The 27,934-nt window shown below is 35.3% G+C and overlaps 1 protein-coding gene across 3 annotated transcripts; it reads right to left on the reverse strand.

The window, feature by feature from the left end:
- Positions 1-477: 477 nt before the first annotated feature.
- LOC135696016 (DNA polymerase lambda) lies at positions 478-21,389 on the reverse strand. Of its 3 annotated transcripts, none has more exons than XM_065215278.2 (12): positions 18,696-21,389; positions 11,409-11,806; positions 10,264-10,466; positions 10,097-10,174; positions 9,045-9,152; positions 7,784-7,957; positions 4,771-4,899; positions 4,133-4,301; positions 3,188-3,276; positions 2,660-2,773; positions 1,666-1,713; positions 478-1,145 (listed from the first exon to the last, which is right to left on the reverse strand). In XM_065215278.2, the coding sequence occupies exons 2-12, from the start codon at positions 11,791-11,793 to the stop codon at positions 1,038-1,040; spliced, it is 1,605 nt and encodes a 534-aa protein (XP_065071350.2). In that variant the 5' UTR covers positions 11,794-11,806; positions 18,696-21,389; the 3' UTR covers positions 478-1,037. The 3 variants fall into 3 exon arrangements, with proteins under 3 accessions (XP_065071350.2, XP_065071349.2, XP_065071348.2); XM_065215277.2 differs by having other exon boundaries at positions 10,264-10,470; positions 11,413-11,806; positions 18,708-21,312; XM_065215276.2 differs by having other exon boundaries at positions 10,264-10,470; positions 11,413-11,806; positions 18,696-21,308.
- Between the last annotated feature and the right edge of the window lie 6,545 nt (positions 21,390-27,934).

Consider the following 27,934-nt stretch of genomic DNA (forward strand, 5'->3'; position numbering starts at 1 on the left):
AGCGTCCGTCAAGTGAGGCAGTAGCGAAACAGAGGCTCATGGAGTAAGTCTAGTCAATGCCCAGCAAGGATACCAAATCTACTTTAATAATTCACCTATTTCCACTTTAAACTTTATTCTCACTCGTTTTCATGAAATACACGAAAACGAGACTTAAAACACGAAAAAGAGGCTGATGGCCCCCCAAATTCCCCGTATAACATCGATTTTTGAAATCAGCGACCGTGATCATTCCCGATGTACGTATGGGTAGGTTTGAACGCTTCGAGCGCGCGCTCAAAAATGTCTCTGACGAGATTAGGCTTTATTTCTCGTCTGGTGTTTTTTCTAATGAACGCTGCATTTCAAGATGCGGCGTTTAAAAGAGGGTGGCGTTTATCAGAGGGTGGCGTTTTTTAAAAATGGTTTGCTGAAGGTGCGGCGTTAATCAGAGGGCGGCGTTCATTAGAGGAAATACGGTATCTAAAAAAGAAAAAAGGCTAGATGAACACATGAAAATAGATATCATTTACATTAAAAATAATCATTTACGACTTATGTGCGACTCGGTTGATTCACCTTATTAGGAGAGTGATCTCTGTCTACACTGATGCATTTGAAGTAAATTGAGAATCTGCGAATTTTGGAAAGAGCTGTACTTTCAAAGATTACGAGGCACTTAAAAGAAAATTACGCCGAAGATCCCACTACACGGCTCCGTTCCGATATTGTGAAGAGTGTAAAGTTGATAGCATTGAAAACAATACTTATCCCTTTCTCTTCGTTTTTCTATCTCTCAACCAGAAATTTAGTTTCCTAGCCGAAAAATCGTCCGAGCCATGACTTTCTAAATTGGAAGCATTTCCTTACAAATGACTAGAGTGAATTCTGCAGAAATTCAAATAACTACATTAGGCAGTCGACGGGTGTGTGATAAATAAATTGGAATTTAACTGTATAAAAGTACAGGTTTAAACGTGCTCTTTGTATGACAATGTTAATGTTTCATACAATGATCTGAATTTATCTGTTGCACGCTGACCGTCAAAGTCGTGGCATCACCAATCTCTTTCAGTTGGTTGCAAATAGTCAAGTCCAATATGGCGAAATATGTCCTCTTCGTTAAATACTGGTACAATTGCTCCCTCGTGCAACTTTTCATCGCCCTCAAAACAAAATGCCCTCGTAAAAAACTGTCAGCGAGGAAGACGACAAGGGCCGACATTGACAACAAGCAGCAGTGTTATTGAAGGCAATTGCAATGGAGCGTTGGACATTGATGAGAAGGGGAATCAATAACACCTCTTGACGGAAGAAGGGGCAAAGCCTCAAAAGCTCTTACAATTTTGAGCTTATTCATGGTAAAATGTCCTCAAGATTCAGATTGAAGGCAATCTACCAGATATGCCGAGTAAAAGAAGTAACTTTATTCAAAGGGGGTACATATAGTTAGCATATCTATAATGCGCCCCTTAGTGGGTATGTATGTGTGTACATAAATCTGTTCGGGTGCATTTGGGATCTGGTGACGGCACTATAAATAGCAAGTGGTCTATCACTCAAAGGATTCCAATAAATCCAATTTGTCCTAATAGAACTAGCAATGTTAAGTTTACCAAGTACTTGTATAATGAAACTACAAAGAGTGTAGTTGAAAGGAATTTATTAAATTGTTTGTCGATTTACCTGTCGGATAACACCCTCGCGTAGAGCATGCTCTGATAAAGACATGTTCTAAAACAAAAAGTGTTTATGTTTGAGAAGCTGTGAAACCACTAAGGAAACCTAGAACATAGCTTCTATAAAGAAAATAATTAAAATGTTCGTTTGAGGCGCCACTTAATTCGGTGGAATAGGTGGCATGGTAATGACAGGCAGATTGTGGGCATTGTGGACAATGCGTGTCATTTTTTGAAGGATTAATCACCAATAATCTTGTAACTGTGGATAATGAAGAGCAAAATAAGTATTAGGTTCCTTGCGGTAAATTGAAGAGTATTAGGTTCCTTGTATCTTTGTCTATTTCTAATTTGGTAGCAAATAAGAGGCTATATCTTATAGCTCATTTTATTTCCTGGAATTAAACTTCTGTTTGAAAATTCCATCCATTGCTTTCAGGGTAATAGCAGAGGCATCGTTCTGTGCTAAGAGGTTGATAAACAGCGTGAAAATTGATAATAAAAATAGGCAGTACTGTGCATAGGAATTTTATCAATATTATCCTTAGGCAATCAGTTATTGTACATAGGCAAAATGACCTACCCAATTTTCGTGAAAAAAATTTATAAAAACTAGTATTGACCATCAAAATCATTTATATGTATTTCACACCATGCTTTATCGTAAGGTGTAGGTTATTTGTGTTGATTTGATTACATTTTTGAGGCCAATGACCGCGACCTTAAATCAAAACCGCTTTTTTAATTACCTTTTGGATCAATAACATATCTCCAAGCATAGCAAGTTGTGCGTCTCTGCAAATACTCATCTTGTTAGCTTAAAATTCACATTACTTTTATTATTTTGCAAGACATTCTAGAATATAAATATCACACTATTGACATGATATAATTTAAATGTATAATAATGGCATAACGTGGCTTTTAATGAAGATGTTTTCTACTTCGCATTTTCAGAACGGCTTACATACGTTATGCAAAAGGGCACAAAAGATTATCACCTTTGTCTTTGCTAGCTGTCTCATTGAGCGATTCAGCCTCCCTGATCCCGTGAAGTGAACAAGGGCGCATGGCCATTCCGAAAATGGGGCAACTATGATATCCAGCCTTCGATGCTGCAAAAGACAAATGTATTTATGTATGAAACAACGCATTGCAATGACATTGGCTAGCTTAAAGGTGCTCATGAGACAGAAAGACAACTTGCTTGTATCTGTGACAATTAACCTCTTAGCACAGAACGATGCCTCTGCTATTACCCTGAAAACAAAGGATAGGATTTTCAAACAGAAATTTAATTCCAGGAAAGAAAATGAGCTGTAAGATATAGCTTCCTATTTGCTACCAAATTAGCAATAGACAAAGATAAATTGTTTACCGCAAGGAACCTATTACTCTTCAATATTTACTATAGGTAAACTCCAAAAAAATTTCTATCTTCCCTCTTGAAAAAATTCAAAATACTATTTATCATAGCATAAATATGATAAATATAAAAAGTAGGAAAAGAAGAACCGTTGCTCTAATACCTTTCTGCTCTCGCCTGGCAATTTGAAAACGCCCATGTACTTATTTTGCTCTTCATTATCCACAGTTACAAGATCATTGGTGATTAATCCTTCGAAAAAAGATACATGCATTGTTAATTGTCATAGCGTAAAAGTCTTCAAAATATTTTCAAATATTTCAGGACTAAAAATTTGATCATTTTACAAGCGAACTGCTATCAGGAAAAACTCATAGTACAAATATGCATGTGGTATAGTTATTAAACACAGAAAATATAAAATATAGGAAACAAGCCCTGCGTCCTGCCATATTCATGACTGCACAAAAGCTGAAAGCACTTGCAATGAATTCATTAATCATCAATACCTTAAGGTCAATTGACAAGGATTTCGCCTCGCTCGCCTTTTGTCACTAAACTAAATTTCACACTCGGTGACGGACAAAGAAGTGCTTTCAGCGTGCAAAGTTTGCGGCTTCTTCATTAAATTTTTTACCACTAAACAATTTACACTCATTTACCAAACTCGTATTCCCCAAAAGAACTTTAGTAAAAAACAGCCATGTTACAGCAATCAAGCGAAAAAGTTTTCCACAAAAGTGTGGCTCTACTATGTAATCAACAGAAGTTGTTTGTAGAAAGACAGGCTAATGCAGAATTTGGAAGTCATCATTAATACTTTCTAAAGTTTTGCAGTAAATGTATCTTAGAGTATCAGGCAACAAGAATCAAGCCAACTTTCTCACTCTTGCGTGGGGTACAGAAATTTCTATCCAAAAAGTACTATATTTAACAAAAGCTTTATATCCCAAATGTACTATATTTAACAAGGCCGGTTTCATCTGTAGGCGAAAAAAGCGAAAGAATAAGCAACGCCTGTTGATCTAAGACAAGTAAAATTTTTGTTGCATTTTCATTTCCTGGAAACTCAAAATTTTAATAAATAAAATTAAAGTTAATAGCCAACCTTTCTTTTGAAGTGCGTCGATAATACGCTTAAGAAAACTCTTGTGTGATCGGCCATCAGGATGTGACATCAGAATATCAACATCACCACATGTTTGGCGACCTCGTCTGTATGATCCACATGTTACAACAAGCATGCCTGGAACAAGTTCACAAGCGGTTGCTTCCACCTTTCACAAATTAGAAATTCGTAAAATAGCATATATCTTAACAGTTATAAAGACAAGAGCAGGAGATATTCACTGTTAGCTATGGTAAAAAACACGAATTAGGCCATATCTTTTTGTTTTAAATAAACACCAAACAACTTCATAATTTCCAAATGAGCAACATGAATTTAACTGGCCACGTACCTTTAGATACACTTTTCTTTTCTACCTTAGCAATGGACAATTAATCTTTTCACAACAAAGAGGACATAAAAATAAAGACGCCATCTTTTAGGTCAAAAGGAAAGAGAAAGGATTCGGCACTTTTGCAAACTTAACAAACAAAAGCGTGGATAATGACCCCCCCCCCCCCTTCCTTCAATAAATAAAAAACGTCAACCAGAGAAAAATAGGTCGGGGCCAGTGGAAGACAAAAGCATTCAAATATGATTAATCTAGAAGCATAGATTAAAAATATGGCACAACTTACATGCTTATGGATTTCTTCAACTTCTCCTCTATCTATTTTTTCAAGAAATTCATCATAGAACTTGAGCCCAATTTTTTGCTGGTAAGTTAAATTAGCCTTCAAACGAATGTCTTCCAGAGTTTTGAACCCCTTGAAATATAACAAACTGTAAATAGATACATTAACTGTGAAATGCATTACTTTTTTGCTCTAAAACAAAGGACTATCAACAACTGTTTACAAAAACTGACACAAACTGTTTAAAAAGAATTTACAGTAGCCTTCAAAACTTTGTTGGTTTCACCCAGCGACAAAACATCTTAAAGCATATAAATAGAACATCATTATTGAATTTTTCTTGCGCTAAAGCAAGAGTTATTCAAGCGACAACACCAACAAAGAAAAAGAAAAACCATAATGGTAATTGTGCGAAGGTCATTGTGGAGGTATGGTCATAACTGAGTCGAGGATCTTTGTTCTCTTATTCGAGAAAACGAGAAAAACGATGCTGGACTAAAAACAATCTTTCTACAACAAACGATGGACAATCAACGTTTATAAATATACCCAGTATTATCAGTAAGAGTACCTAGCATGATGAGTAAGAGCATTACTGTTACTAGTATAATGACTAAGAATAGTACTATTACTAGCATAATGAGTAAGGATATTATTATTACTAGCATAATGAGTAAGAGTATTACTACTACTAGTATTATGAGTGAGAACATTACTGTTACTAGTATAATGACTGAGAATATTACTATTACTAGCATAATGAGTAATAATATTATTATTACTAGCATAATGAGTAAGAGTATTACTACTACTAGTATAATGAGTGAGAGCATCACTGTTACTAGTATAATGACTAAGAATATTACTATTACTAGCATAAATAGTAAGGATATTATTATTACTAGCATAATGAGCAAGAGTATTACTATCTCTAGAATAATGAGTGAGAGCATCATTGTTACTAGTATAATGACTAAGAATATTACTATTACTAGCATAAATAGTAAGGATATTATTATTACTAGCATAATGAGAAAGAGTATTACTATCTCTAGAATAATGAGTAAGAATATTATTGTTATTAGTATAATGAGTAAGAGTATTACTATTACTAGCATAATGAGCAAGAGTATTACTACTACTAGTATAATGAGTGAGAGCATTACTGTTACTAGTATAATGACTAAGAATATTACTATTACTAGCATAATGAGTAAGGATATTATTATTACTAGCATAATGAGTAAGAGTATTACTACTACTAGTATAATGAGTGAGAGCATTACTGTTACTAGTATAATGACTAAGAATATTACTATTACTAGCATAATGAGTAAGGATATTATTATTACTAGCATAATGAGTAAGAGTATTACTACTAGTAGTATAATGAGTAAGAGTATTACTACTTCTAGTATAATGAGTAAGAGCATTACTGTTACTAGTATAATGACTAAGAATATTACTATTACTAGCATAATGAGTAAGGATATTATTATTACTAGCATAATGAGCAAGAGTAATACTATCTCTAGAGTAATGAGTAAGAATATTATTGTTACTAGTACAATGAGTAATAATATCACTATTACTAGCATAATGAGTAAGGATATTATTATTACTAGCATAATGAGCAAGAGTATTACTATCTCTAGAACAATGAGTAAGAATATTATTGTTACTAGTATAATGAGTAAGAGTATTACTATTACTAGCATAATGAGCAAGAGTATTTCTATCTCTAGAATAATGAGTAAGAATATTATTGTTACTAGTATAATGAGTAAGAGTATTACTATTACTAGCATAATGAGCAAGAGTATTACTATCTCTAGAACAATGAGTAAGAATATTATTGTTACTAGTATAATGAGTAAGAGTATTACTATTACTAGCATAATGAGCAAGAGTATTACTATCTCTAGAATAATGAGTAAGAATATTATTGTTACTAGTATAATGAGTAAGAGTATTACTATTACTAGCATAATGAGCAAGAGTATTACTATCTCTAGAATAATGAGTAAGAATATTATTGTTATTAGTATAATGAGTAACGATATTATTATTACTAGCATAATGAGCAAGAGTATTACTATCTCTAGAATAATGAGTAAGAATATTATTTTTACTAGAACAATGAGTAATAGTATTACCATTACTAGCCTAATGAGCAAGAGTATTACTACTACTAGTATGAGTGAGAGCATTACTGTTACTAGTATAATGACTAATAATATTACTATTACTAGCATAATGAGTAAGGATATTATTACTACTAGCATAATGAGCAAGATTATTACTATCTCTAGAATAATGAGTAAGAATATTATTGTTACTAGTACAATGAGTAATAGTATTACTATTACTAGCATAATGAGGAAGAGTATTACTACTACTAGTATGAGTGAGAGCATTACTGTTACTAGTATAATGAGTAAGAATATCACTGTTACTAGTATAATGACTTATAATATTACTATTACTAGCATAATGAGTAAGGATATTATTATTACTAGCATAATGAGCAAGAGTATTACTATCTCTAGAACAATGAGTAAGAATATTATTGTTACTAGTATAATGAGTAAAAGTATTACTATTACTAGCATAATGAGCAAGAGTATTACTACTACTAATATAATGAGTAAGAAAATTACTGTTACTAGTATAACGGGTAAGAGTATTTCTATTTCTAGTATAATGAGCAAGAGTATCACTACTTCTAGTATAATGAGTAAGAGTATCACTTATACTAGTATAATGATTAAGAATATTATTGTTACTAATATAATGAGCAAGAGTATTACTACTACTAGTATAATGAGTAAGAGTATCACTATTACTAGTATAATGAGTAAGAATATTTCTGTTACTAGTATAAGGAGTAAAAATATTATTGTTACTAGTATAATGAGTAAGAGAATTACTATTATTAGCATAATGAGCATGAGTAATACAACTACTGGTATAATGAGTAAGAGTATCACTACTACTAGACATATAAATACCTTACCTGAGCTACCCATTTTTCTGCAGTTTTAGGTCCAGCCCCCCAGACGTCAGCAAATTTATTAATAATCTCTATATTTGGATCGAGGTGGTCTAAGCGCCGAAGATGACCTGTCTCGATTATCTCTGCTATTTTAATTGCTAGTCGGTCACCAATGAATGGCAGTGTTTTGACCTCCTAGGGTAAAAATTCACAATAATGCTACAATCCCATTACAAATATTGAAAAACGATAATCACAATTGCATTAGAGTGTTGTTTGAAATGCATTGAGGTAATGATCCGAATTTTAAGAATGCGATAATTTCAGTAACAGAAATGTATATGCAGCAAATGCAATATCCATTAGGAGCTGGCTTCATGTAGGCTTATTGCGCCTGACGTAATGTCTATTTGCCACTGTTCCTCAGCTCGAGATTTGGTCTTAATGTAGCTTACAATCACTGCCAAATGTGTTGGTACTTTGCTCTGGAAGTATCAGGGAAAGCCTGTGAATTGGTTATAAGCATTTTCAAACCTAACATCTTTACACCTTTGCTACAAGCATCCTCAAACCCCACATAGAAATAATAACTCTTTTTAAAGGTAAACAATTCTACATAAAGGTTGTAATTTCCTATTCAGACATGAAGATTTGATCTGAAGAACTTCTGTTTAATCATTAACATGACGTCACTGACGGAACTGGTGTCTTAAAATCTTGAGTTTACTGGGTACTTGAAAATGTACCCCGTTCCCAGGTTCTTTTTGTCCTTCTTCGCTTTATCTATACGTAATTCTTATTCTTAGCTTTTGTTTCTCGTTCAAGCAATATGATAATACCAGGTGAACTAAAGGAGCAAAGAGAAATTTGCTTTAGAATTTTTTCGCCAATTCCGTTTCAGTCCTTCTCCTTCTAAATTGTTCATAACTGAAGTATTAATTCAAGAAATATAATAGCTAAAAGTTACTGCAGATTTTTGTGCAAATTTCTTCTAACTTAACAATTTAAGAGGATGGTTTGGGACCTCATATAATTTAGCCATTAAATTAATTGAGTAAATAATATATCATTCGGAAGTATCAGAATAACGTCAAAATACAACTTGTAAATCTTTGCCCACAGACCTTTAGCAATAATCCCGCCCATTAAGCATTGCTTTGAGTCAGCTAAAAATTCAGACTCGCAAAAACCTTGACGCGAGTTCTAATGATGAAAATTCGTTTCAGTCATTGGGGTGCAATATAATTAATTGATTAATCCTATAAAACCAATATGCCCGTACCTCAACTGTTTCTATCCTTTTGGGGTAGTTTTTTATAGAAGCTATGGCTTTCTGGTATCCCAGTGCTCTCCATCGGTCTTGCTTATTTGTGTATGCTTTTGCAAGTACCTGAAACAAAGCTGTAAAGATGCAAAACATTATATAACCAAAACTAGCCTTCAATTCCCTGGGGTCATTCCGTTGCAAGTCTTCTGTTCCATTACCTCTTGACTTTATTGAAACTTTGTATGCTTGAACTGTTATAAAGTTGCAAAAACGTTGCAATACGAATTAAATTCATAAGCAATACGATGCCTTGTCTTATCTTCAAGGTTCTTCTTTAGAAAAATAAAACTTCCATATTCTCCAATGCATGATCAAATTCAGTGGTGGGGTCGATAAAAGAGCTTTATGAAAAATTTTTGATGTCATATATATATGTAATTGTTTGTTAAGTTAACATGTATTGGAGCAAACAAACAAAAAGCAAACATTTCACATTTTACAGATACATCTCTATGGTATACGCTGGAATTCATTAGCATTAAAGCATATTCCGAACGAGATAAACATGATTTCCAAAAGGTGGTAACTGTGTTGCTTTATGGTTCATATTATCACACTCCATTTACAGGCAGAATCTAATTCTAATGACATTCCAGCTATTGAGTTATCTGACGTCCTACATTTATATCGGACGTCCGTCCTACGCAGGGCAACCAAAGATTATTCTATTTAAATACTGTTACGCTTATTGTCAATATAGCCTCATGTTGGTCCGATGTTGTGCGTGAGTTTTCGTGAGTTCTCGAATAGAGCCGAACTAAGGCGATGGCCGCAGAAGGACAAGGAAGGCAGGAAATATCTGCCTAGATGCCTAACTTTTTTGCGCATGAACCTATATCCTTGACACAACAAGATGACAATGTTAAACTTAGTTTAATAGCCCTTGGCTTCTAAAAATTTTGTAGTTATGAAAACGGAAGGGCACATTGCAACTTTATAACGTTTTAAAAATTAAATAATAAGTTGATCTTGTTTACTGATATGCAACAGACCAATTTGTTTCTAACCTCAAGCTTTTCGATGATGTTTCTGTTAAGATCTTCTCCCGCTTTTGTTGACGGTTTCATGCATAGCCATGCACCAGACTAAAATAATAATCATAACTCAATGTAAATATTGCTGTAATCGAAATTTAATTTTCCATTTCTCGTCCCCAAACATGATTTATACCCACCGTTTTGGCTGGCGATGCCATTGTACCTCTTTTTAAAGGGGAAACCTGGGTAGCTTCAGATTCATTTTCCGAATCACTGTAGGCTGATTCATTTTGACTGCCAGCAGCATTATCCTCGCATTTCCTCTTTTTGACGTACTTAAAGCTTTCATCCGTTGTGGGTTGCGTTGATACAAACGATGAATTGTTTCGAATCTTCTCTGCTACCTGAAAATTAATCAACAACCGCGTAATGCTGAAGATTTGAGCCATCATTTAATGGGATTTGATTAGACAACGATCATTAAAAATTTCATAGAAAGGAATTTTGTTACACCCGCAGTTCAGTTTTGACAGTTTAAACCCTAACCTATATTTCAAATAGCCTAACATGTCCAATGCGTCAAGTGTTAATCAAAGATCCAAAAGCTTGACTTAAGGCAGTTTGACTTATGAATAGGACAGGTTAAGACTTTTGCTTTATCCAACATCATTGCATGGACAGAAAATTATTGCAGAAAGGAATTTCGGTCGGAGTCGAAAGTTGACGAAAAAGGGCACCATAGACGCCGAATTCCTAGAGATCCCAAGATTTTGAGATTGTCTATGGTCCTAATTTCCTTCAAAATGCACCAGATCTACTAGATATGTGTGATTAAAGGAGATAAGAATAATAAAAGGAATTATATAAAGGAGATATAAATAAGTCTAAAATATCCAAGTAAGTTCTGATAAGCTCAAGCTGTCTGTGAAACATAAATGACATCTAGGGAAGCAAAACCGAAAGGGAAGTTAGGGGAAAGTCTGATACAACACAAAAACTCTGGATCAAACACTTGACAATTTTGCTGGGGGAAAAAGGCTTTGTTGATCTCCAGCAGTCCATCACTTTGCAACGTACAAGGAAGAACCTATACCAATATAAAATTCATATACTTTAGGCTGATGCATTCATATACTTCCTGATGATATTGTCTCAAAGTAGACGAAATGTAATGCTAACTCAAGCATTGCTGCTAGGAACACAGACAGTTCCATCTGTATAACAAAAGCCCAAGAACAAGAAAGGGCTAAGCCTGTCCCATATCAAACAGGATGATACGAAGTATCAAACAAGATTTCAATCAAGCTTGAGACAAAAAATATTGCATCTAAATTCTAACTACGAACCTCAATTGTTTCATCTACCAAAGTTTCATCGCTCTTTGCACTTGATGCTTTAATCATTTCATAAGGGGAATAGTCACATTTCTTGCAAGCAAAAAAGCACGCACTCAGCCAGTCAGCATCCAAAACTTTTACTGATTCACTAATATTCTCTATCTTTAACGCCTTAAAAAGTTTTTCAATTTTCAAACTTTTACTTGTTATTATATGTGTAATATTTTCACCATATTGTGAAACAACTGTACCACCAAACTTTTCTAGCTGCCTGCATAAAATTTCGACACGTTTCTTCCCAATCCCAGGTTCAAAGAAATATGCACATACTCCATCCATGAACTGAAAATGATTACTCCCAGGGCTTGAACACTTTTTTTTTGAAGCCATTTCATCAGCATACCTGAAAATGTTGCAAACATTTGGATACATGATAAGAAGTTGGTTAAATTTCTAAAAAAAAGCAGGTTGCATTACATAATAATTCCAGCCACAGTGGTTTGAAGGTTCGAACTGATCAGCTTTGAAGGAGTAACATGAAATCTAACTGTCTGCAAAGAATTCTTTTATAGTTCAAAAGTAAAATAAAAAAAGAAAATCTTAAACAAATAGGACTTTTTGAAAAATGATAAGGCTTAAAATAATGTTTGTTGGAATCATTTAATATTAGAAGGGCTATAGGGAGGAGCAGTAAACGTTAGTGAGCATTTTTAGTCATACATTCTTCGAATGTAGAAATCATTCGAAGAAATAAAAAAAGTCAAATTCATGCAGCAAATCAAAATAAAAGCTAAACATTAAAGAAGAATTAAAGTAAATAGTCAGTCAATCCTTAACCTAAAAACGCCTTAGCTTTTGATCTTGGCTGTTTATTTCTTCGTTTGCATCTTTATCAGATAAAGCCACACAAACCTCTATACCCCATAAATATTTTCTGTCGCCAATTCCAACAATGAAGTCAAACGAAAGACTTATTTCTTGAGAACAGTGGTTCTGGTTCTACCGTTTTTTCAACTCATTTTTTCAGTAAATTATAACACTTCACAAAAAAATTTCCAGTACATGAATTTGTGGTGTTGTAAATTTCTTTTAGAATAAACCCTGTCTTGTCTGAACTCTCATCGAAAAAATTCAAATACTTTTCTCTAAGAACCTTTACGAGTATGCTAACCAGCTTTTCCGATTCCAATAATCTGTGAAGGATGAAAGGGCTTGTACACAGCTGATGCATTGGTCAAATCAGCCAGCTCTAGCAAACTATCGTTGCTTTTGACCTGTTCTGATTGACTCAACGTCAATATTGATACTGTAGACCTATCTGATGCTAATAATAAGAATGACGTAGATATACGTTGACTACATTAAAATATGAAAGTCGTTCATCAACACATCTCAGGCAGTACCATGTGACATCGAAATATGTATACAAAACATTTTGACTAGCGCGATAAGAAATTCTGTAGTTTAACGTTAACTAACCATTGAGGCTAAAATAATTAGCAGCATTATTCTGACTTTTTTCAACAAAGTCAAGACTTCCTTAAAAGGTCAAGGGTAAATTGTGATCACGTGACCCTTTTTAATTGCGAAAAGGGATCGTCTTCAACTGAATGTACTTAAAAATGATTTTACCTAGGGTTGTGAAGCAAATAATGTAACTTGTGTCGTATCCAAAAAGGAATATTTCAATTTTTTCCTCCGCTGAGGAATAACGTCTCAGTGCTAACTGTTTCACCCTCGTTTTCACCTTTAGACCTCAGCAGATTACCGTTCACCATCACTTTTCTGAACCCCTACATATGTGGATACTTGAAAATAACCACAGCAATTTGTGCGGTTTCAGGTGGCGGCACCTCCCTAAAAAATAACCTGGTCCATATCAACTTATCAACTACGCAACATTTGCTTGGCATACAAAGTCTTACGCACATTGTCAGTTACCCAAATGTCAAATCAGCAGTGAAAGATCCTTCTTAGAGTTAAAGCTATTTATGAGACACTGTGAAAGACGATAGGCTAAAGGCTACAATGCAAGTGAGTTTACTTCAGAAAATTGTGAGTTTACTTTACAATGTTGGTGAAAAGAGTATACTTTAGAAAGTAAAAGAAATAAAGATCACCTGGCTCACAGCACTCAAGAAATGATAAAATCACTTTTTAGAGAAAAACTTTTGAATTTTATATTATATATAATTGCAGTTGCGCAGTCCCGACATGAAGGTTTCATGTTGTTTCTGCTTCTGCAGCTCTGCACACTATTTCTGATAATCTTCTCCATTCTTTGCGGTCCTTTGCTGTGGATCGTATCTTTTCAAAATCTCCATTGTTCTTTATGTTCGGTAGTGGAAAAGACCTTTCCATTGCTCTTGCTCTGGTGATATCTTTATTTAAGGTTGTCACGAGAGTTTCTCTAGGTCTGCCTCTGAATCCCCTCTCCGATCCCTCAAAGTAAAATCTCATTGCCTTCACAGCCGGTGTATCGTCGGACAAACGTAATATGTGACCAAACAGCAGCCATCTACCCTTGAGGAGGTCAATTGAAATTGGTCCTTCTTCGCATCTTTTGTACAAGTTCTGATTGGAGATCTTGTTAGGATACTTTTTTCCTATTAGCTGTCTCAGTTGCTGTCTGTGAAAAGCATCTAGACCTTTCGTATCTTTTTCTGTCAGTCCCCAAGTAGAGCTGTTATACATCAAAACTGGTTTTACAAGTGTTCTGTAAAGCTTGAGGCGAAGTTTTTCGCTGACGTGGTCTCTTCTGATCCAGATGTGATTTAATCTATTCATGGTTGCTATCGACAACTGTTTTCTTCTTTGCATATCTTCCGTATCACCTAACAGAGCCAAGCTTTTTAACTGTCCTCCATCGCTCTGTGTTTCTGTCTCCTCGAAAAATTTCTGTTTTCTCTGTTTTGCTGTTGTTTACTTTTAAATTATCTCTAAGCAGAATTTCTCCAATCTTTTCTGTGATGATATTCTTCTCCAATTCACTAGTTGTGAGGAAATCAGCGTCGTCAGCATATATCGCTTCCTGAGGTAGAAATGTTGGAGACCAGTTACCACTTTCTTCATTATCTTTACTGTTAATCTCATGTCTAAAATTCCTTACTTTTCGGAGTGATTCTTCAAAATAAATGTTAAGCAGTACACTGCTGAGTGCATCACCTTGTGGTGAGCCCATATTGCTACTGAAGGGCTCTGTCTCGGCGTTGTTTATTCTTACATCTAGAGTTGTATTGCTTAATAACAACTGAATCATTCTTACTTCGTCTTCGTCGAGGAATTTCTTTGCAATATCAACAAGCTTTTCACGTCAGATTGTATCAAAAGCGCTACTCATATCTATGCTAGTGATGTAAACTTTAATTTGTGATTATTTTGTATTTGCAATGATCCATTTGTATGCCCACACTATATCTGAAGTACTGCGACTCGGTCGATATGCTGCTTGTGAATCTGATAAGAATTGTTCTACCTTAGGTTGAATGCGATGTAGAATTATGTTTGACAAGATCTTTCTCAGTATTGGGAGTAAAATGACTGGTCGTAGGTTGGTGTCAGGGCCTGTGGTTTTTCCAGGCTTCTGCAAGGACACAAGTATGCGTCACGTAGTTTTATTTCTTTTTCAAAAGCTTCATTTAGGGTATTTTTAAGGCCTTGGACAGGGTCAAGCTGACTAACTTTTTGATTCAGTTCTTGCTCTTTATTTTGCTTGAGTCTATGCTTGATTTCATGCAGGATTTTTTTTCGTTTTTTTTTCAGTGCCTTGTACATAGTGATGTCATTACATTGGGACAGATTTAGTTGAAGTTCTTTTTGCTTCTCTGACATTTCTTGAATGTTTTGGTCGTGCATTCTTCTGTTTGGTCCAACTTTCTTGACATATCCTCGATGTTTTTGTGCTGAATTTGTAATTTTTTCTTTTATCGCTCTCCAATCATTATTTTTACATTGCTGTAATTCTTTTTAATTTCATTTTTGTACTTTGTTTGTACATTTTCATCTTTGACCAATGGCGTACAATTGAAAGGTGTTTTGTTTGTACTTTTTGATTTTCGAAATAATTTGAATGGCTCTATCCTTAATCTGCATATAACTATACAGTGTTCGCTGTTGACTTGCGTACCACCGTAGGATCGTGCATTTACTAAAACGTGTTTTCTATTCCCTGGACAAATGATGTAATCAATTTGGTTGTAAATATGTTTAAATACTGTTTACCACGTGACATTGTATAAAGGGAAATTGCCACGTAAAAATGCCATAGTATCCAAACGCATTTCCAAGATGGGTGTTTTCCCAAATTCTTAGGGGTCTGGTCAGCAAAAGTTTTCTCCTCTTTGCCCCACCAATCTTTCAACCATGGCTATTCCACTGCTTTTATCGTCTTTACCTCGAAGTTGAAAGCCAAATTTTAAAAATGGGCGTTTCCATCATTTACCAGTGACATGAAGGGTATGGCGCCAAAATTAGTGTCTAGCACACCCCCCCCCCAATCATTGTTGCTAAAATCCGCCCCTGGTTCGAGGCTCGTGGACCAAAATACGTGCTTGTTGGTTTGAATGGCATGCCGTGTATGTTTTCAGCCTCGACTTTTCATGCAGCTCAAAGAATGAATAATTCGTGGTAATGATCGCTGGTATATTTCATCCTGTTGCAGAAACGGCAAAAGACAATGGAAAAACATAGTAAGACAAATCTCAAATACACAAACTGTCCTTCAGCCAAAAATGAGAGAATTCATTTGGAGATTTGCAAAGACGAAAAAATCATTTGATTGTGTTTACTGATGCGTAAATGTGTCTTTTTTCTCTTTCTTTCTCCACAATATAAAGGCAGCAAAGCTTGTTGAAAGCTAAAAATTTGAGCTGCATGAAATGTCGAGGCTGCCATATTATTATTGTGAATCTTCAGACGCTAATTTATTTTTCATTAGAGCTCATCTAAAAAGATATCACAAGCGAATCACAGCTCAACTGCCAATAACTATCAAGAAGGTCCTATAAAGAATCTAGTATATAATCAAGTCCTATCAAAAATGTTTATGTATAAGATTTCTGTGTTTCACAATACTTTATATAACTAATCACGTCAGATTAAACCAGCCTAACTGTACCCAAAAAATTACCCAAGTTGGAAAATTTTGGGGCTAAAGAAGTCGGGAACATTGACTTCATTTGTTGTTTCCTGATCTCTCACTATTTTGCTATCATTTTCTGTAAGCAGTTTTGAAATCTTTAGAACTAAAAGACCAGTTACACAAAGTCTTATCACAAGTACTAGCTCCTTATCCTCTCGATATTTTGATTTTACCACACTGCAGACATTTTTTCTTACAACTGTGAAATTTCTTACGTTAATATTGTAATTCTAAGTATTTCGAAATCCTCAATAAATTTCAAAGAATTTGACTACTGGTTTAGCCTGATTATTTCTCTTTTAAGGGGAATTTTTCAGCGTAAAGATATAAGTTTACAAAACTTCAATTTCTGGATGCTATTTTCACTTGGGTGTTGCAATACTTCAGATTTGCGACCAATGTTCTTTTGTTCTAAAACAATGGGAAATGTGACGTCATCTTATTAAAACGATAGGCTTGCCCCCTCTCCTAATATTTGACCAAGTGTCCGCCCCTGGTTATGCAAAATTCCCTGTGTATATTATGTAGGGTTATAAACGAAATTACAGACTTGTTGGCACACTTAGCTTAGCCGTGCTTGTCCAGAAAACCCCTATATTAATCCCTGTCTTGTCGTCACCTTTAGCTTAGCCGTGCAGCTGAGCGATGTTGCCGTTGGGCCAGAGCTGTACGGCTCATGTTAATTGTAGGGCTCAAGTCAAATACGTATGGCTCCTGTCGAATTTTCAAAATCGATTAGCAAAAACAAAAACCATATCTATTGCACAATATTAATGCATCAAAATGTTCCCCTATCATTCAAGAATAATTTCCAAACACAATGGCTAAGCCCAGGCACGTAAATAATAGGGGGTGTGGGGGCGTGACCCCTAAAGGTTGGAAAATCCAATTGCAGTTGGAAAACTTAAAAGTTCACTTGGGATTTTTTCTAACTATAATGACCAAATATGTGAATTTTACAGCTTAGGATTTTGGGATTTCAAATGTAAAATTCTTAGATCTTATTAAAATTCAAACTCTGGTGCAGGCACATCTTCTAATAGTTTTTAATTGCAAAGACTTGTCTCCACTGGATCTTGAATTGCAGCATTGCATCGTTTGTTTCCTTTTTGACAGGGGTTATGGTGAATTAAATTATTTTTTGATAAGAAGTTTAAATTTTACCATCAGTATTGATTGAGCCTGAAGTTTTGAAAAATCATTCCCTGTATTGATCAGAACAATTGAAAGTGGGGATTTTTTAAGAAACAACAAGTAGCTAATTCAATTGAAAACATTAACAATCTTTCATTGCTAGAAATTCTCAACGCTTTTTAACGGGTGTATGCTAAGCTCCCCCTGCACTTCGTAGACCTCCTTGAATCTTATCATAAATTGCTATGATAATGCTAATGAGAAGCCACAAAACATTGATCAAAGAAGCTGCAGCAGAGGTATTTGATCAAAGAAGAGTGTTTTATCTTACGAATCGGGCATATGCACTTGCTCTCAGATCACCCTTTTCAGTTCCAAAAAACAAAGGACATTGAGCTCTTTGAAAATTGTAAAAAATTTCCCTTCGATCAAGAACAAAAGATGAAATAGTCAATTCCTTGATGCTTCTATATTGTTAAAAAAATATTTTATATAAAACTGATTTGCAGCAAATAGCTTTAAGATGGGCAAAGCAAAAATTAACAGAATTGCTGTTAATTGACTTGAAAGAATATTACTTTTTATCATTAAACATATCCAAGATCTAGACTGGTATGGCTTTGATGTTGCTTTATATCTTACGAAAAGATTAAATGTTCGTGTTACGTTGATCAAAATTTAGAGATTTCCTTTATCTTCTTTAGTGTTTTTATACTTGAGACTAATTATCATAAGTAAAATGTTGGTAATTATACAGAACCAAAAAATCTGGAATAAGGCTATTTCCAAATCAATTTAGCAGGTACAGAAGATTAACAGGTCGAGAGAAAAAATTCATCAGGTAAAGTTGGAATTTTCAACCTTGTACCCCAAAAAAAAGCCACTTGTTTACGTCCCTGGCTAAGCCCGTGGCACCGTGCTCGTGCACAAAACTCCTAAAATGATCCCTGGGTCAAAGACCAGTAAATTTTTCGATTGCGCAAGAATTTTCAAAAGATAAATCTAAAAGCATTTTTACCTGAGCTCTTACCGTCATTTTTAGCAACAATTTATCTCTTTTTATCAGGTAAATGACAAGAAACTCTCATAATTGCCTAGGCATGCCAAATGTTGATGCAAATGTTGTTGTGACATCTTGAATCAGCCTCTTATTCCCCGGCTGCCGAATAGGTTCTACTCTAGGAAAGAGATTTGATAAGTTGGTAGACATCGTGAGGTGTCGATTCGTGATGTGTCGATAATAATTCTTCCTGAAATTATAAGTATTTCATACGAATGCCAATGACATCACAAAGGCAGAGCCGTTCAGATTTCCAAAATTCCTCTGTTCTGCTTGAAAAGTTAGATAAAACTGTCAGAGGAATGTACAAGGGAGTGAACCATACGCTGTCGAAGAACTTGCTTCATGAACTTAAAAGGTCATATCAAGATGCAGAAAATACAGTTGAGCGATTAAAAGATCACATTAAAACGCAAAAGATGCAGGATGTGCAAGTTGGGCAAAACTCTTTTGCAGAGGTCAACACGCAACAGATAAAAGACGTTATTGAGGAGTCTAGAAAGTCTCATCGACAAGCACAATCAAATGCAGTTTTAATGTCCAAGGCACTGAATAACAAGTACAAATAGAAGCTAAGACAGTCAATTCTAAGCTTCTCTCTGCTAGAAAATTCTTAGGATAGATAGCTGAAGTAGTTATTTGAGAAATATATGCTTAGAGAGAGTATTTTCTTCTAGTATTTTACAAGATGTATAGGTAAGGTAAACCACCGTTATAAAATAGCTTGGTCACCAAGGCCCAATACTGTTTTTTTGGTTCAGAAAGGGGCAGAATCACTTTAGCTCCATGTACAGGTTGACTTTTTTTTAAAAATTCTTTTAATGGCAGTTATTGTTTCTTGTTTTTGTTGCAATGTGTTGTTTCTGGTCACATCTTTCTCTATCTTGTAACAAGCACTTTTCTTTTGAAAGATTTACAAAAAATTCATAGGTACCAACACTTTTATAACCTTTTTGCAAATGTTATAAGTTTCTTCTACTTGAAATTGCTTCTTTTATAGAACACTGTGTTTTATACATATAAAATTGTTGCGTCATATTTATTTGATCTTAATCTTTTATGCCTTGACAATCACATCTTGCTTCTCTTTAATATGATAATATGTTTAAACTCCGTATTCTACTTATGTATTTACGAACTGTATTTTTACCATATTTAATGCTTTCATCAACTCAAGCACAATTTTTTGTTAAAGATGTGACTAGAGTACAGGACCATTTAAAACAAAATTAAATTTATAGTTTAATTTTCTTAGCATAATGCTATTGAATTATAACAAAGGGATGTTAAATTAACTAGACAAAGTTCTGAGAACATTTAAAAAATTTCAAAAACAACAAGGGTTTTTGAAGAATTTTTGCTGATTAACACATATTGAATGGCCAAAGTCTGGAATTTAAGCCAAAGGCCTTATTTCATCAGTAAAAGATCATGTTTGTCTGCTCTATTTTTATTGCATAATTTTATTCTCTTTTTTACTGGTAAAAATCTTTGGAACACTTACAATGAATATTTATAAATTATGTAATAGCTCTGTTTAAACTTGCAGAAACTTGCTCAAGTTTTCAGAAAAACGTTTTTTTTAAATGTAAGTTGTTCTCATCTTATTCAGTTTCATTCTTATTCACGATTCTGGCTATGTAGGATGCACAACCCAAAGATTAGGGGATAGGATAAAGCAACATGTTCCTTCCAACATAAGAAACAAAAAGAGAAAAGCTTCCTTGATCTTGCAGGTCTAGAAACACTTTTAAAACAAGTGATTCTGCCATTAGTCAACATCTTTTAGATGACCCAGATTGTGCAAACTCTATAATGAAGACATGTTTCAGATAATTGGCAGAACCCGATCATCTTTCCATCTAGCAGTTTTGGAATTGATCCACTTGCAAAGGAAAAAGTCGCCATTGTGTAGACAGAAGGAGTTTGCTTTCTCTCCTTGACTCCAGTGGTAATTTTACTTTAGGCATGCAGCACTGATTGAACAACTATACCAGTCTTGTGCTTGCATTTTTCTGATTGGCGTTTTTCTGATTTGGTCAACAACTGGGTACATATTTTTCATTGTGTTTTCTTGGATCCTTATTCTGACGTTTTATGCTCGAAGGAGTTTCAGACGAAAAAGCTTTTAGCCAATATGTTATAAAATGTTTGCTTTTTCCAAAGTCATTTTCAAATTCTGCACCACCAAAAAACTGTTCAGATTTCATGTGACCATGATTTCAAAAAGTTTGGTTTCTAAATGTGTTACTATCTGTAACTTCGATAGAGACAGATTTCAATACTGCAGTAACTATGCTATCCAAAGAGTTATGAACCATAAAACATTGATCCAAATATTGAAAGCAACGTGACTGTTGTGTTATCTTACATGAAATAGAATCTAGGAAATTGTTGTTGTTGTTTTCTCCTTCTTCCTGGTTGTCTGCCCCGAGGCAGGCTCAGCGCCACACGTGCCAACCATCACGATCTTCAGCCTAATGATTAATTTCTTCGTATGTTTTTGTTTTGCCATCTAATGTTGAGAGCGATTTCACACCCTGTTCAGTGATGTTGAGTGGTGTTGAGCGGTGTTCAGCGATGTTGAGTGGAGTTTGAACAGATTAAAAAATGTTCAGTGGGTCGACTCAACATTTCTATTGCTAAAGGTGTTGTTGCGAGATGTTGAGAGCGTTTTAACACCCCATACAACAATGTTTAGTCGGTGCAAGCGCATTAGACTTGGATTTTGCGCACCAAAGAAAGGCTTCAACGCGTCAAGATCTTAGATAGTCTGGGCTCTTAGCACAGTATTTGACTTGAATTGTGCAAATTGTGATACCAGCATGAAAATGGGTACACTGGGGTAATTTCACACGCTGATGACGATGCCGAACAGACACAAGCCGGAAAATGCCCCCAAGTGCTATTTTTAGACTGGGGAACTTGGCCCCAGTCGTCGAATCGGGCCAATCTCCATATGTTATTACTGATTTATTGAAAGACTCGGAAAGGAAAGATTTGGGTGCATTGTCATATATCAAAATATATTAAGAAAAAAGGAAATGAAAAATTGCCCCTTTATGCTATTTGTAGAATGCTGCCCTGACGTTTTATTTACATTTTGCACTGACCCAACAATCATAGTCTGTGTTTTAACGACGTTCAAGAATAGCTTATCACCTTGAAGCCATTTCTCGATATCGATATGTTCAGCGTTTAACACCATGTGCAATTCATCTAAAGTTTTGGAGGAATGTGAAATCATGGTATCATCAGCATACATGTTTGCCACAGCCTTCTTTAATGCAAAGGGAAGATCATTTATATAGAGCAGAAAAAGAAGTGGTCTCAAGCAAAACCCTTGTGGCACTCCAATATCAATTTCTTTAATGTCAGAAGAGACGCCATTTCTTTTGCAAAACTACTTCCTGTTATTCAAATATGATGGAAACCAATCATGTTCCAAGCTGCTGAAGAGTGGCGTAGCATCTATGTATGCTACGCTTGCGGGCAAGCGTAAAAATTTCTAGACAAATTCTAAAATTTTTGCAACACTTCCAAAAAAATAAATATACCACAAGTAATTATTTTGTTGTGTTAAAGTCAATGCATAACATTTTCCGCAATAAACGTATTTTCTCTCTGGTCATGAGCAGCATGCAGTGAACTCCAGCGCCAATATGTCAATTGTCTATTTTTCCACATAACCAGATCGCTAAAAATTGTGAAATACGAAAGATCTAAAAAATTGAACCACCTCGACATCACTCTTTTTGCCTGTCTAACATGCAATGCTCCAGTACAGCTTCAGTGCAACTCGAGAGAAGCTTCTGAGAGAAGTGAGAATTTTCCGGACTGGAGCTTGCGGTCAGCGTTAGCGCAAGCATTCCCAAATATTTGATAATCAACAACATTTTTTCTACCTATACGCTGCTTTTTGCGAGTATTCTTTGCGTGATACATAATTCCAAATCTAAATATTTTCCATTCTCTACTTTGTGACTGGGTAAAAATAGAAAATGTTTCGTCAAAGTTTGGTCAAAGTCTATTTGTCATGATCCGCATTCCGTAATTCAAGTCAAAAGGCTTGCCAGTATAATCAAAATGCACGGACCAGGGCATGCGGTAGACCTGAGCGCAAATCAAATCAAATTAAATCAAATCAAATCAAAACTTTTTGTTCAGCAACAAATCAATTAATTACAAGATACGTCATGCTAGTTGTTAAGATACAATCATTAATAACAATAAAGATTAATAACAAGCCTTGCCAAATACTTGATGATATGCAAGGAACAACTTTCTGAAACCCTTACACATGTAAGCATCTTCAATTCTAACAACTCTCACAGCTCATTTTGTCATCTTTGTTAACTATGACTTATGAGAGTAGAAAATGAGAGTAGAAACTTTTGCTCCTGTTTGCCTAGGCTCTGCAATGTGTTAACAATTTCGCAATGTGGAAAGCTCCTCATTGCGGGAATCCTCTGCTGCATTATAGCATAAAAATTCTTACATTTGGTGGGCATTAGGTGATGCCTTTTCTTGAGGAATATGAATAAGAATGGGATCTTTAGCGAAACGGTTTTAGCACTAGGAGTTATTCTGAAAAATTTTGTAAAACAATTGAGCTTTTTTCAAAAACTTTTCGCAAGGGTGATAATTTTTCCCTTGACCCCTCTTCACTTTCCAACCTGTGTCGGAGCCTCTGATGCAGAGAATAGACACCTTGATTGGTTAGAATTAGAGTACAAAGAATTTGTTACTTTAAAATCAAAATTTATTATTACGATTATCCTTAATTACCGCTTGTATTTTTAAAAAGCTTAAAATTAAGATTACATTCATTCAACATAGCCGTATATTTTATGTTACCGCATGCCTTAGTTCTGCGCTCACGCTACGCCACTGCCGCTGATACCGTAGAATTTCATCTTATCAAGAAGAGTACCATGATCAACAGTAACAAATGCCTTCTTAAGGTCAATAAAAATCATAGCTGTAAATTTCCTTTTGTCAATGTTGACGTACCAGTCATTCGTGCACTTCAGAAGGCATTTGACAACATAGCGTAAAGAGCAAAAACCGGACTGCTGTAAGCATATGATTTTGTTTTTGTCCAGATATCGATATAATTGGTCGTACAAACGTTTTTCAAATAATCTAGAAACAGATGGTAGAAGAGATATTGGCCTGTAATTTTATCTTTCAGCAGATAGGCCCTCCTTAAATATGGCAGCTACCCTAGCAACTTTCAAGCTGTCAAGGAAAACACCCGAAGATAAGGAGAGGCTCGAAATATCACAGAGTGAATCAGAAACAACAGGAAAGGCTACCTTTAAGAAATAGCTGACAATGTTATCCACACCAGACCCATGTGCTGTCTTGATCTTATTTGAGGCCTTTTTCGATTATCCTCGTGTCGATGGCAAAGAATTTGAATGGTTTTCTTCCATTCGAGGGATTTATTATATCGTATTGATGAGACAGAAGAAGAGGGTTAGGCTGGGCGGGCAACCTGTCACTGAGATCCTTCCCCACACTGCAGAAATAATCGTTCACCGAGTTAGCGATATCGTGATCGTTATTTATCTCCTGTTTGTTCACTCCACACCAAAGTCTTAACCATTCTCCTTTTCAACCATGTATTGAACTTCTTCGTTAATAGTTCTCTTCTCGAACTAAAGGCAACCTCTGCCAGCGCAATCCATGATCTTATCTCTGTCCTGCAATAACCGTTGCTTGTCAAAATGCTTCCAAGTTATTTAAAGCTTTTAACTTGTTCCAGATCTTTACCATTTAGCTTGATCGTTACATCATCTTTGCCTCTTTTGTTGATCCCCACCACTCTCGTTTTCTTTTTGTAAATTTCCAAACTCTTCAACAACTGAATTCAGACTGTCCATTATGTCCTGTAACCCCTTCTCTGAATCTGTTACCATGCTCCCGGTTAAACACAGTCCTGGGTACTATATTTAATAAATTGACTTCAGAGGGCTTATTTCCAAACAACTGGAAAGTTGCTATAAGAGGGGCCTGCTGAAAACAAGTCAAACTGTAGACCTATATCCGTGCTCCCGGTTGCTTCACGTCTTTTGAGAAGACAATCTTCGACCAACTTTTCGCCTACTCCGAATTCTACTCATATCATCCGGCTTCAGAACCCTGCACTCAGTTTTGACGTGCTTATTGAAAAGTAGTGATGACTGGTACCATGATTTTTACAAAGGACTCCTTTCATCTGTAGTATTTATCGCCTTGAAAAAAGCCTTTGATACTGTAGATCATGCAAGTCTCATTCAAAAGCTTTCTTATTATGGAGTGCGGGAAGAGGAGTTGGATTGGTTTAAATCGTACTTACAGGATCGTAAACAATGCTGTAAAGTAAATGGACATAGATAAAAAAAAGCAAAGCGTGAACTGCGGCGTACCGCAAGGATCGTGCCTCGGTCCACTACTATTTATATATATCTAAATGTTTTGCCCTGTGTGTTGCAAAGCACAAAAGTAATCATGTATGCTGATGACACAAGCATTTCGTAGTCATCAAAATCTATAGCCGAGGTAAATGAAGCAGTTAATTCACCTTAAAAGGCTTCAGATTTGGTTGGAAGGTAATAAACTCTCTCTTTTTGTAGCCAAAATGCAAAGCATGATCCTTGGGTCATCGAGTGATTTAAAGAAGCATTATATGGAAAATTGAGATCCTGTGATCAATCTCCGTATAAACGAGGAAAACCTAGTTATGATTGGATCAAATAAGTATCAAATAAGTTCAGATTGATTTAGAACTTAAGTGGAGATAACATATAACTTTTTCTATAGGCAAGATTATAGGCTCGGTGTGGGATTTTTGTGGAGAAGCCCTGCTCGATAAGCTTTATTAACAGCTCTTGCAATGAATCATCTCTTCCATTGATTGAAAGCCTAGGGTGGTTAACTACAAAAGAAATGATTGAATTTGAAACTGCAACTGCAGTTTACAAGTCTCTCCGTGGATTAGCTCCTGAATAGATGTTTATAGAATTGTCGGAAAACAGTTCACGGTCTCTCCGTATACCGGTATGGATCTTAGAATACCTCGCTTTGCAACCTCTTCCAGGCACCGTAGTTTCTCATAACTTAGATAACATATATAATAAAAAGATCTTTTTATTCAACTCAGCTCTGCAGAATCATCTATTTGGTAGGATTAATGACAAATGATGTATTTTGCCATAAAACTCATTCTTATCAATTGATTATTTGTTTTTATCCCTCGTTATGCTTCTTAACAACAGTTAAAGAGCCATTCTCTTTACAAGAGGCGGAATGTGCATGTATGTATGTATAGATTTCATGTTACAAAGATGTCAGAGTACTGAAGTCTCTGTCATTTATACATTTAGTTTCACTGTTTAACTTTTAACTTTTTCCTTTAGGCCAATTGAATGCCAATGATATATATATATGTGAAGATTCTCACGAAAAAAATTTGACGTTTTTCTTCATCAGTAAAACTTATATATATAGGTATATATCCGGCATAAACATTTAAATAAACGTATGTGAAAATTTTATTAAATGTATAAGAATCAACAAGAGAAATGAAAACAACAGCATTATTATTTTCTAAATCTTGTTACGTCTCGACTTTTATTCTGACTACAATGTCATCGTCATGAGAATAATTAATTTCCTTTAGAAATCAGGACGATTCAACAAGGGAGTGACTGATTAGTAAACAGAAGGAAAAAAGATGCTGTACAATGTATGTATATTTCAATTTTGAATCTTGAAATAGCAGCCCATATTTGCAAGATGATTCCACAGGACTCTTGGGTCGTATGGTGTGGTATGCTCAGGTTCAGGTTGTTAACAATGTGGAGATAATAGATAGCATCGGTAATGTGAAAATTGCTTTGTGCCACAAAGTTCAAATTGGCACAAAAACCTTCGTTGTTTCAAACAATTTGTAAATTTGCATTTATTTAACATTGAAATAGAGTGTCTCCCTTAAAATGGACTTTTTCAATAAGTTTAGTTTTTATGTTATAACAGACGAAGAGCCAGTAGTTGAATTTGTTTGTATTTGTGCCCTTGCAGTTGGCTGAGACTTTTGCTTGCGAGTCATGTGCCAGAAATATATCAATGGATCGCTTAGAATGTTCAGACTTCCAAAAGTCAACGCTATGTTGAATCCTGCTCCAAGAACGGTTTCACAGGAAAGGCTTTGAATATCAGAAATAAAGAGAAATATGATGCATGGCATGTTCAAGATGATGTAGCTAAGCACAACGATAATGCTTGTTTTGATAAGTTTTCTTTCTTTTTCATTTTGCCTTTTCAATTGCGGTTGTACATGATCACTTTTAGCGGCAGAACTTGATGCAACAAGAACTTGTACTCTTGCTCGTCTTCTCAGTCGATTTATCATGAAATACATGTATGTCATTGCAATGGACGTTGCGATAAGCCCGACAGCGCCACTTAGAAAGAGCAACTGAGGGAATTGGCTCAAGAAGGCGAAAATGCCAACAAACAGTACAACAAGACAAGGAACTAGCCAAACAAAGTATAGCATCTTCTTCTTTGCTGCTTTTGCAAACGTAGTTGTGTACTTGAAAGGATACTTCGCTGCGTAAAATCTCTCGTATGTTATAATGCACAAGTGGCTTTGTCGTGTATGGGTTCCTGCTAGTAGGAGGCAGTGTAAGAAAAAGGATATGATTCTAGAGGATATGCTTTGCGTTTCGGATGTTCTGGAAGATGTCCTTGAGACATTGGTCGTCACTATTATTCCAAAAAGCATATCTACTGTGCACAGGCTGACAAAAAATCTCATTTCACCCACGTTTTTTATTCTTCCCTTGATGATGAGCACCATGACTATTAAGTTAGCCAAAAAGCCCAATGTTCCGCAAATGCTTGTGGCTAGGCGGCAGGACAAGAAGTCAACACTTTTACCACTACTCATTTTGTATGATAAGTGTCCTGATGCTTCAAAATTTCTTGATTACTTTGTTGAACCAATAGATCCACAGTGATAGAAAAACTTTCGTGTCTTATCTTTGCCTGCTTTGTCAGATCAACTGCTATATCAGATCTGTAATTTAAATGAAGGACGGGAATCTAAAAGTAACTTTCCACGTTTAGGTAGAAGATTCCTTTCCATGTATGTGTGTTTACGCTTACGGTTTAACACTGTCTTTGTCCAAGTCTCCTTTCGGAATCTA

Source organism: Rhopilema esculentum, chromosome 14 (genome assembly GCF_057945365.1).
Source record: "Rhopilema esculentum isolate cy_ngs chromosome 14, ASM5794536v1, whole genome shotgun sequence".
NCBI lineage: Eukaryota > Metazoa > Cnidaria > Scyphozoa > Rhizostomeae > Rhizostomatidae > Rhopilema > Rhopilema esculentum.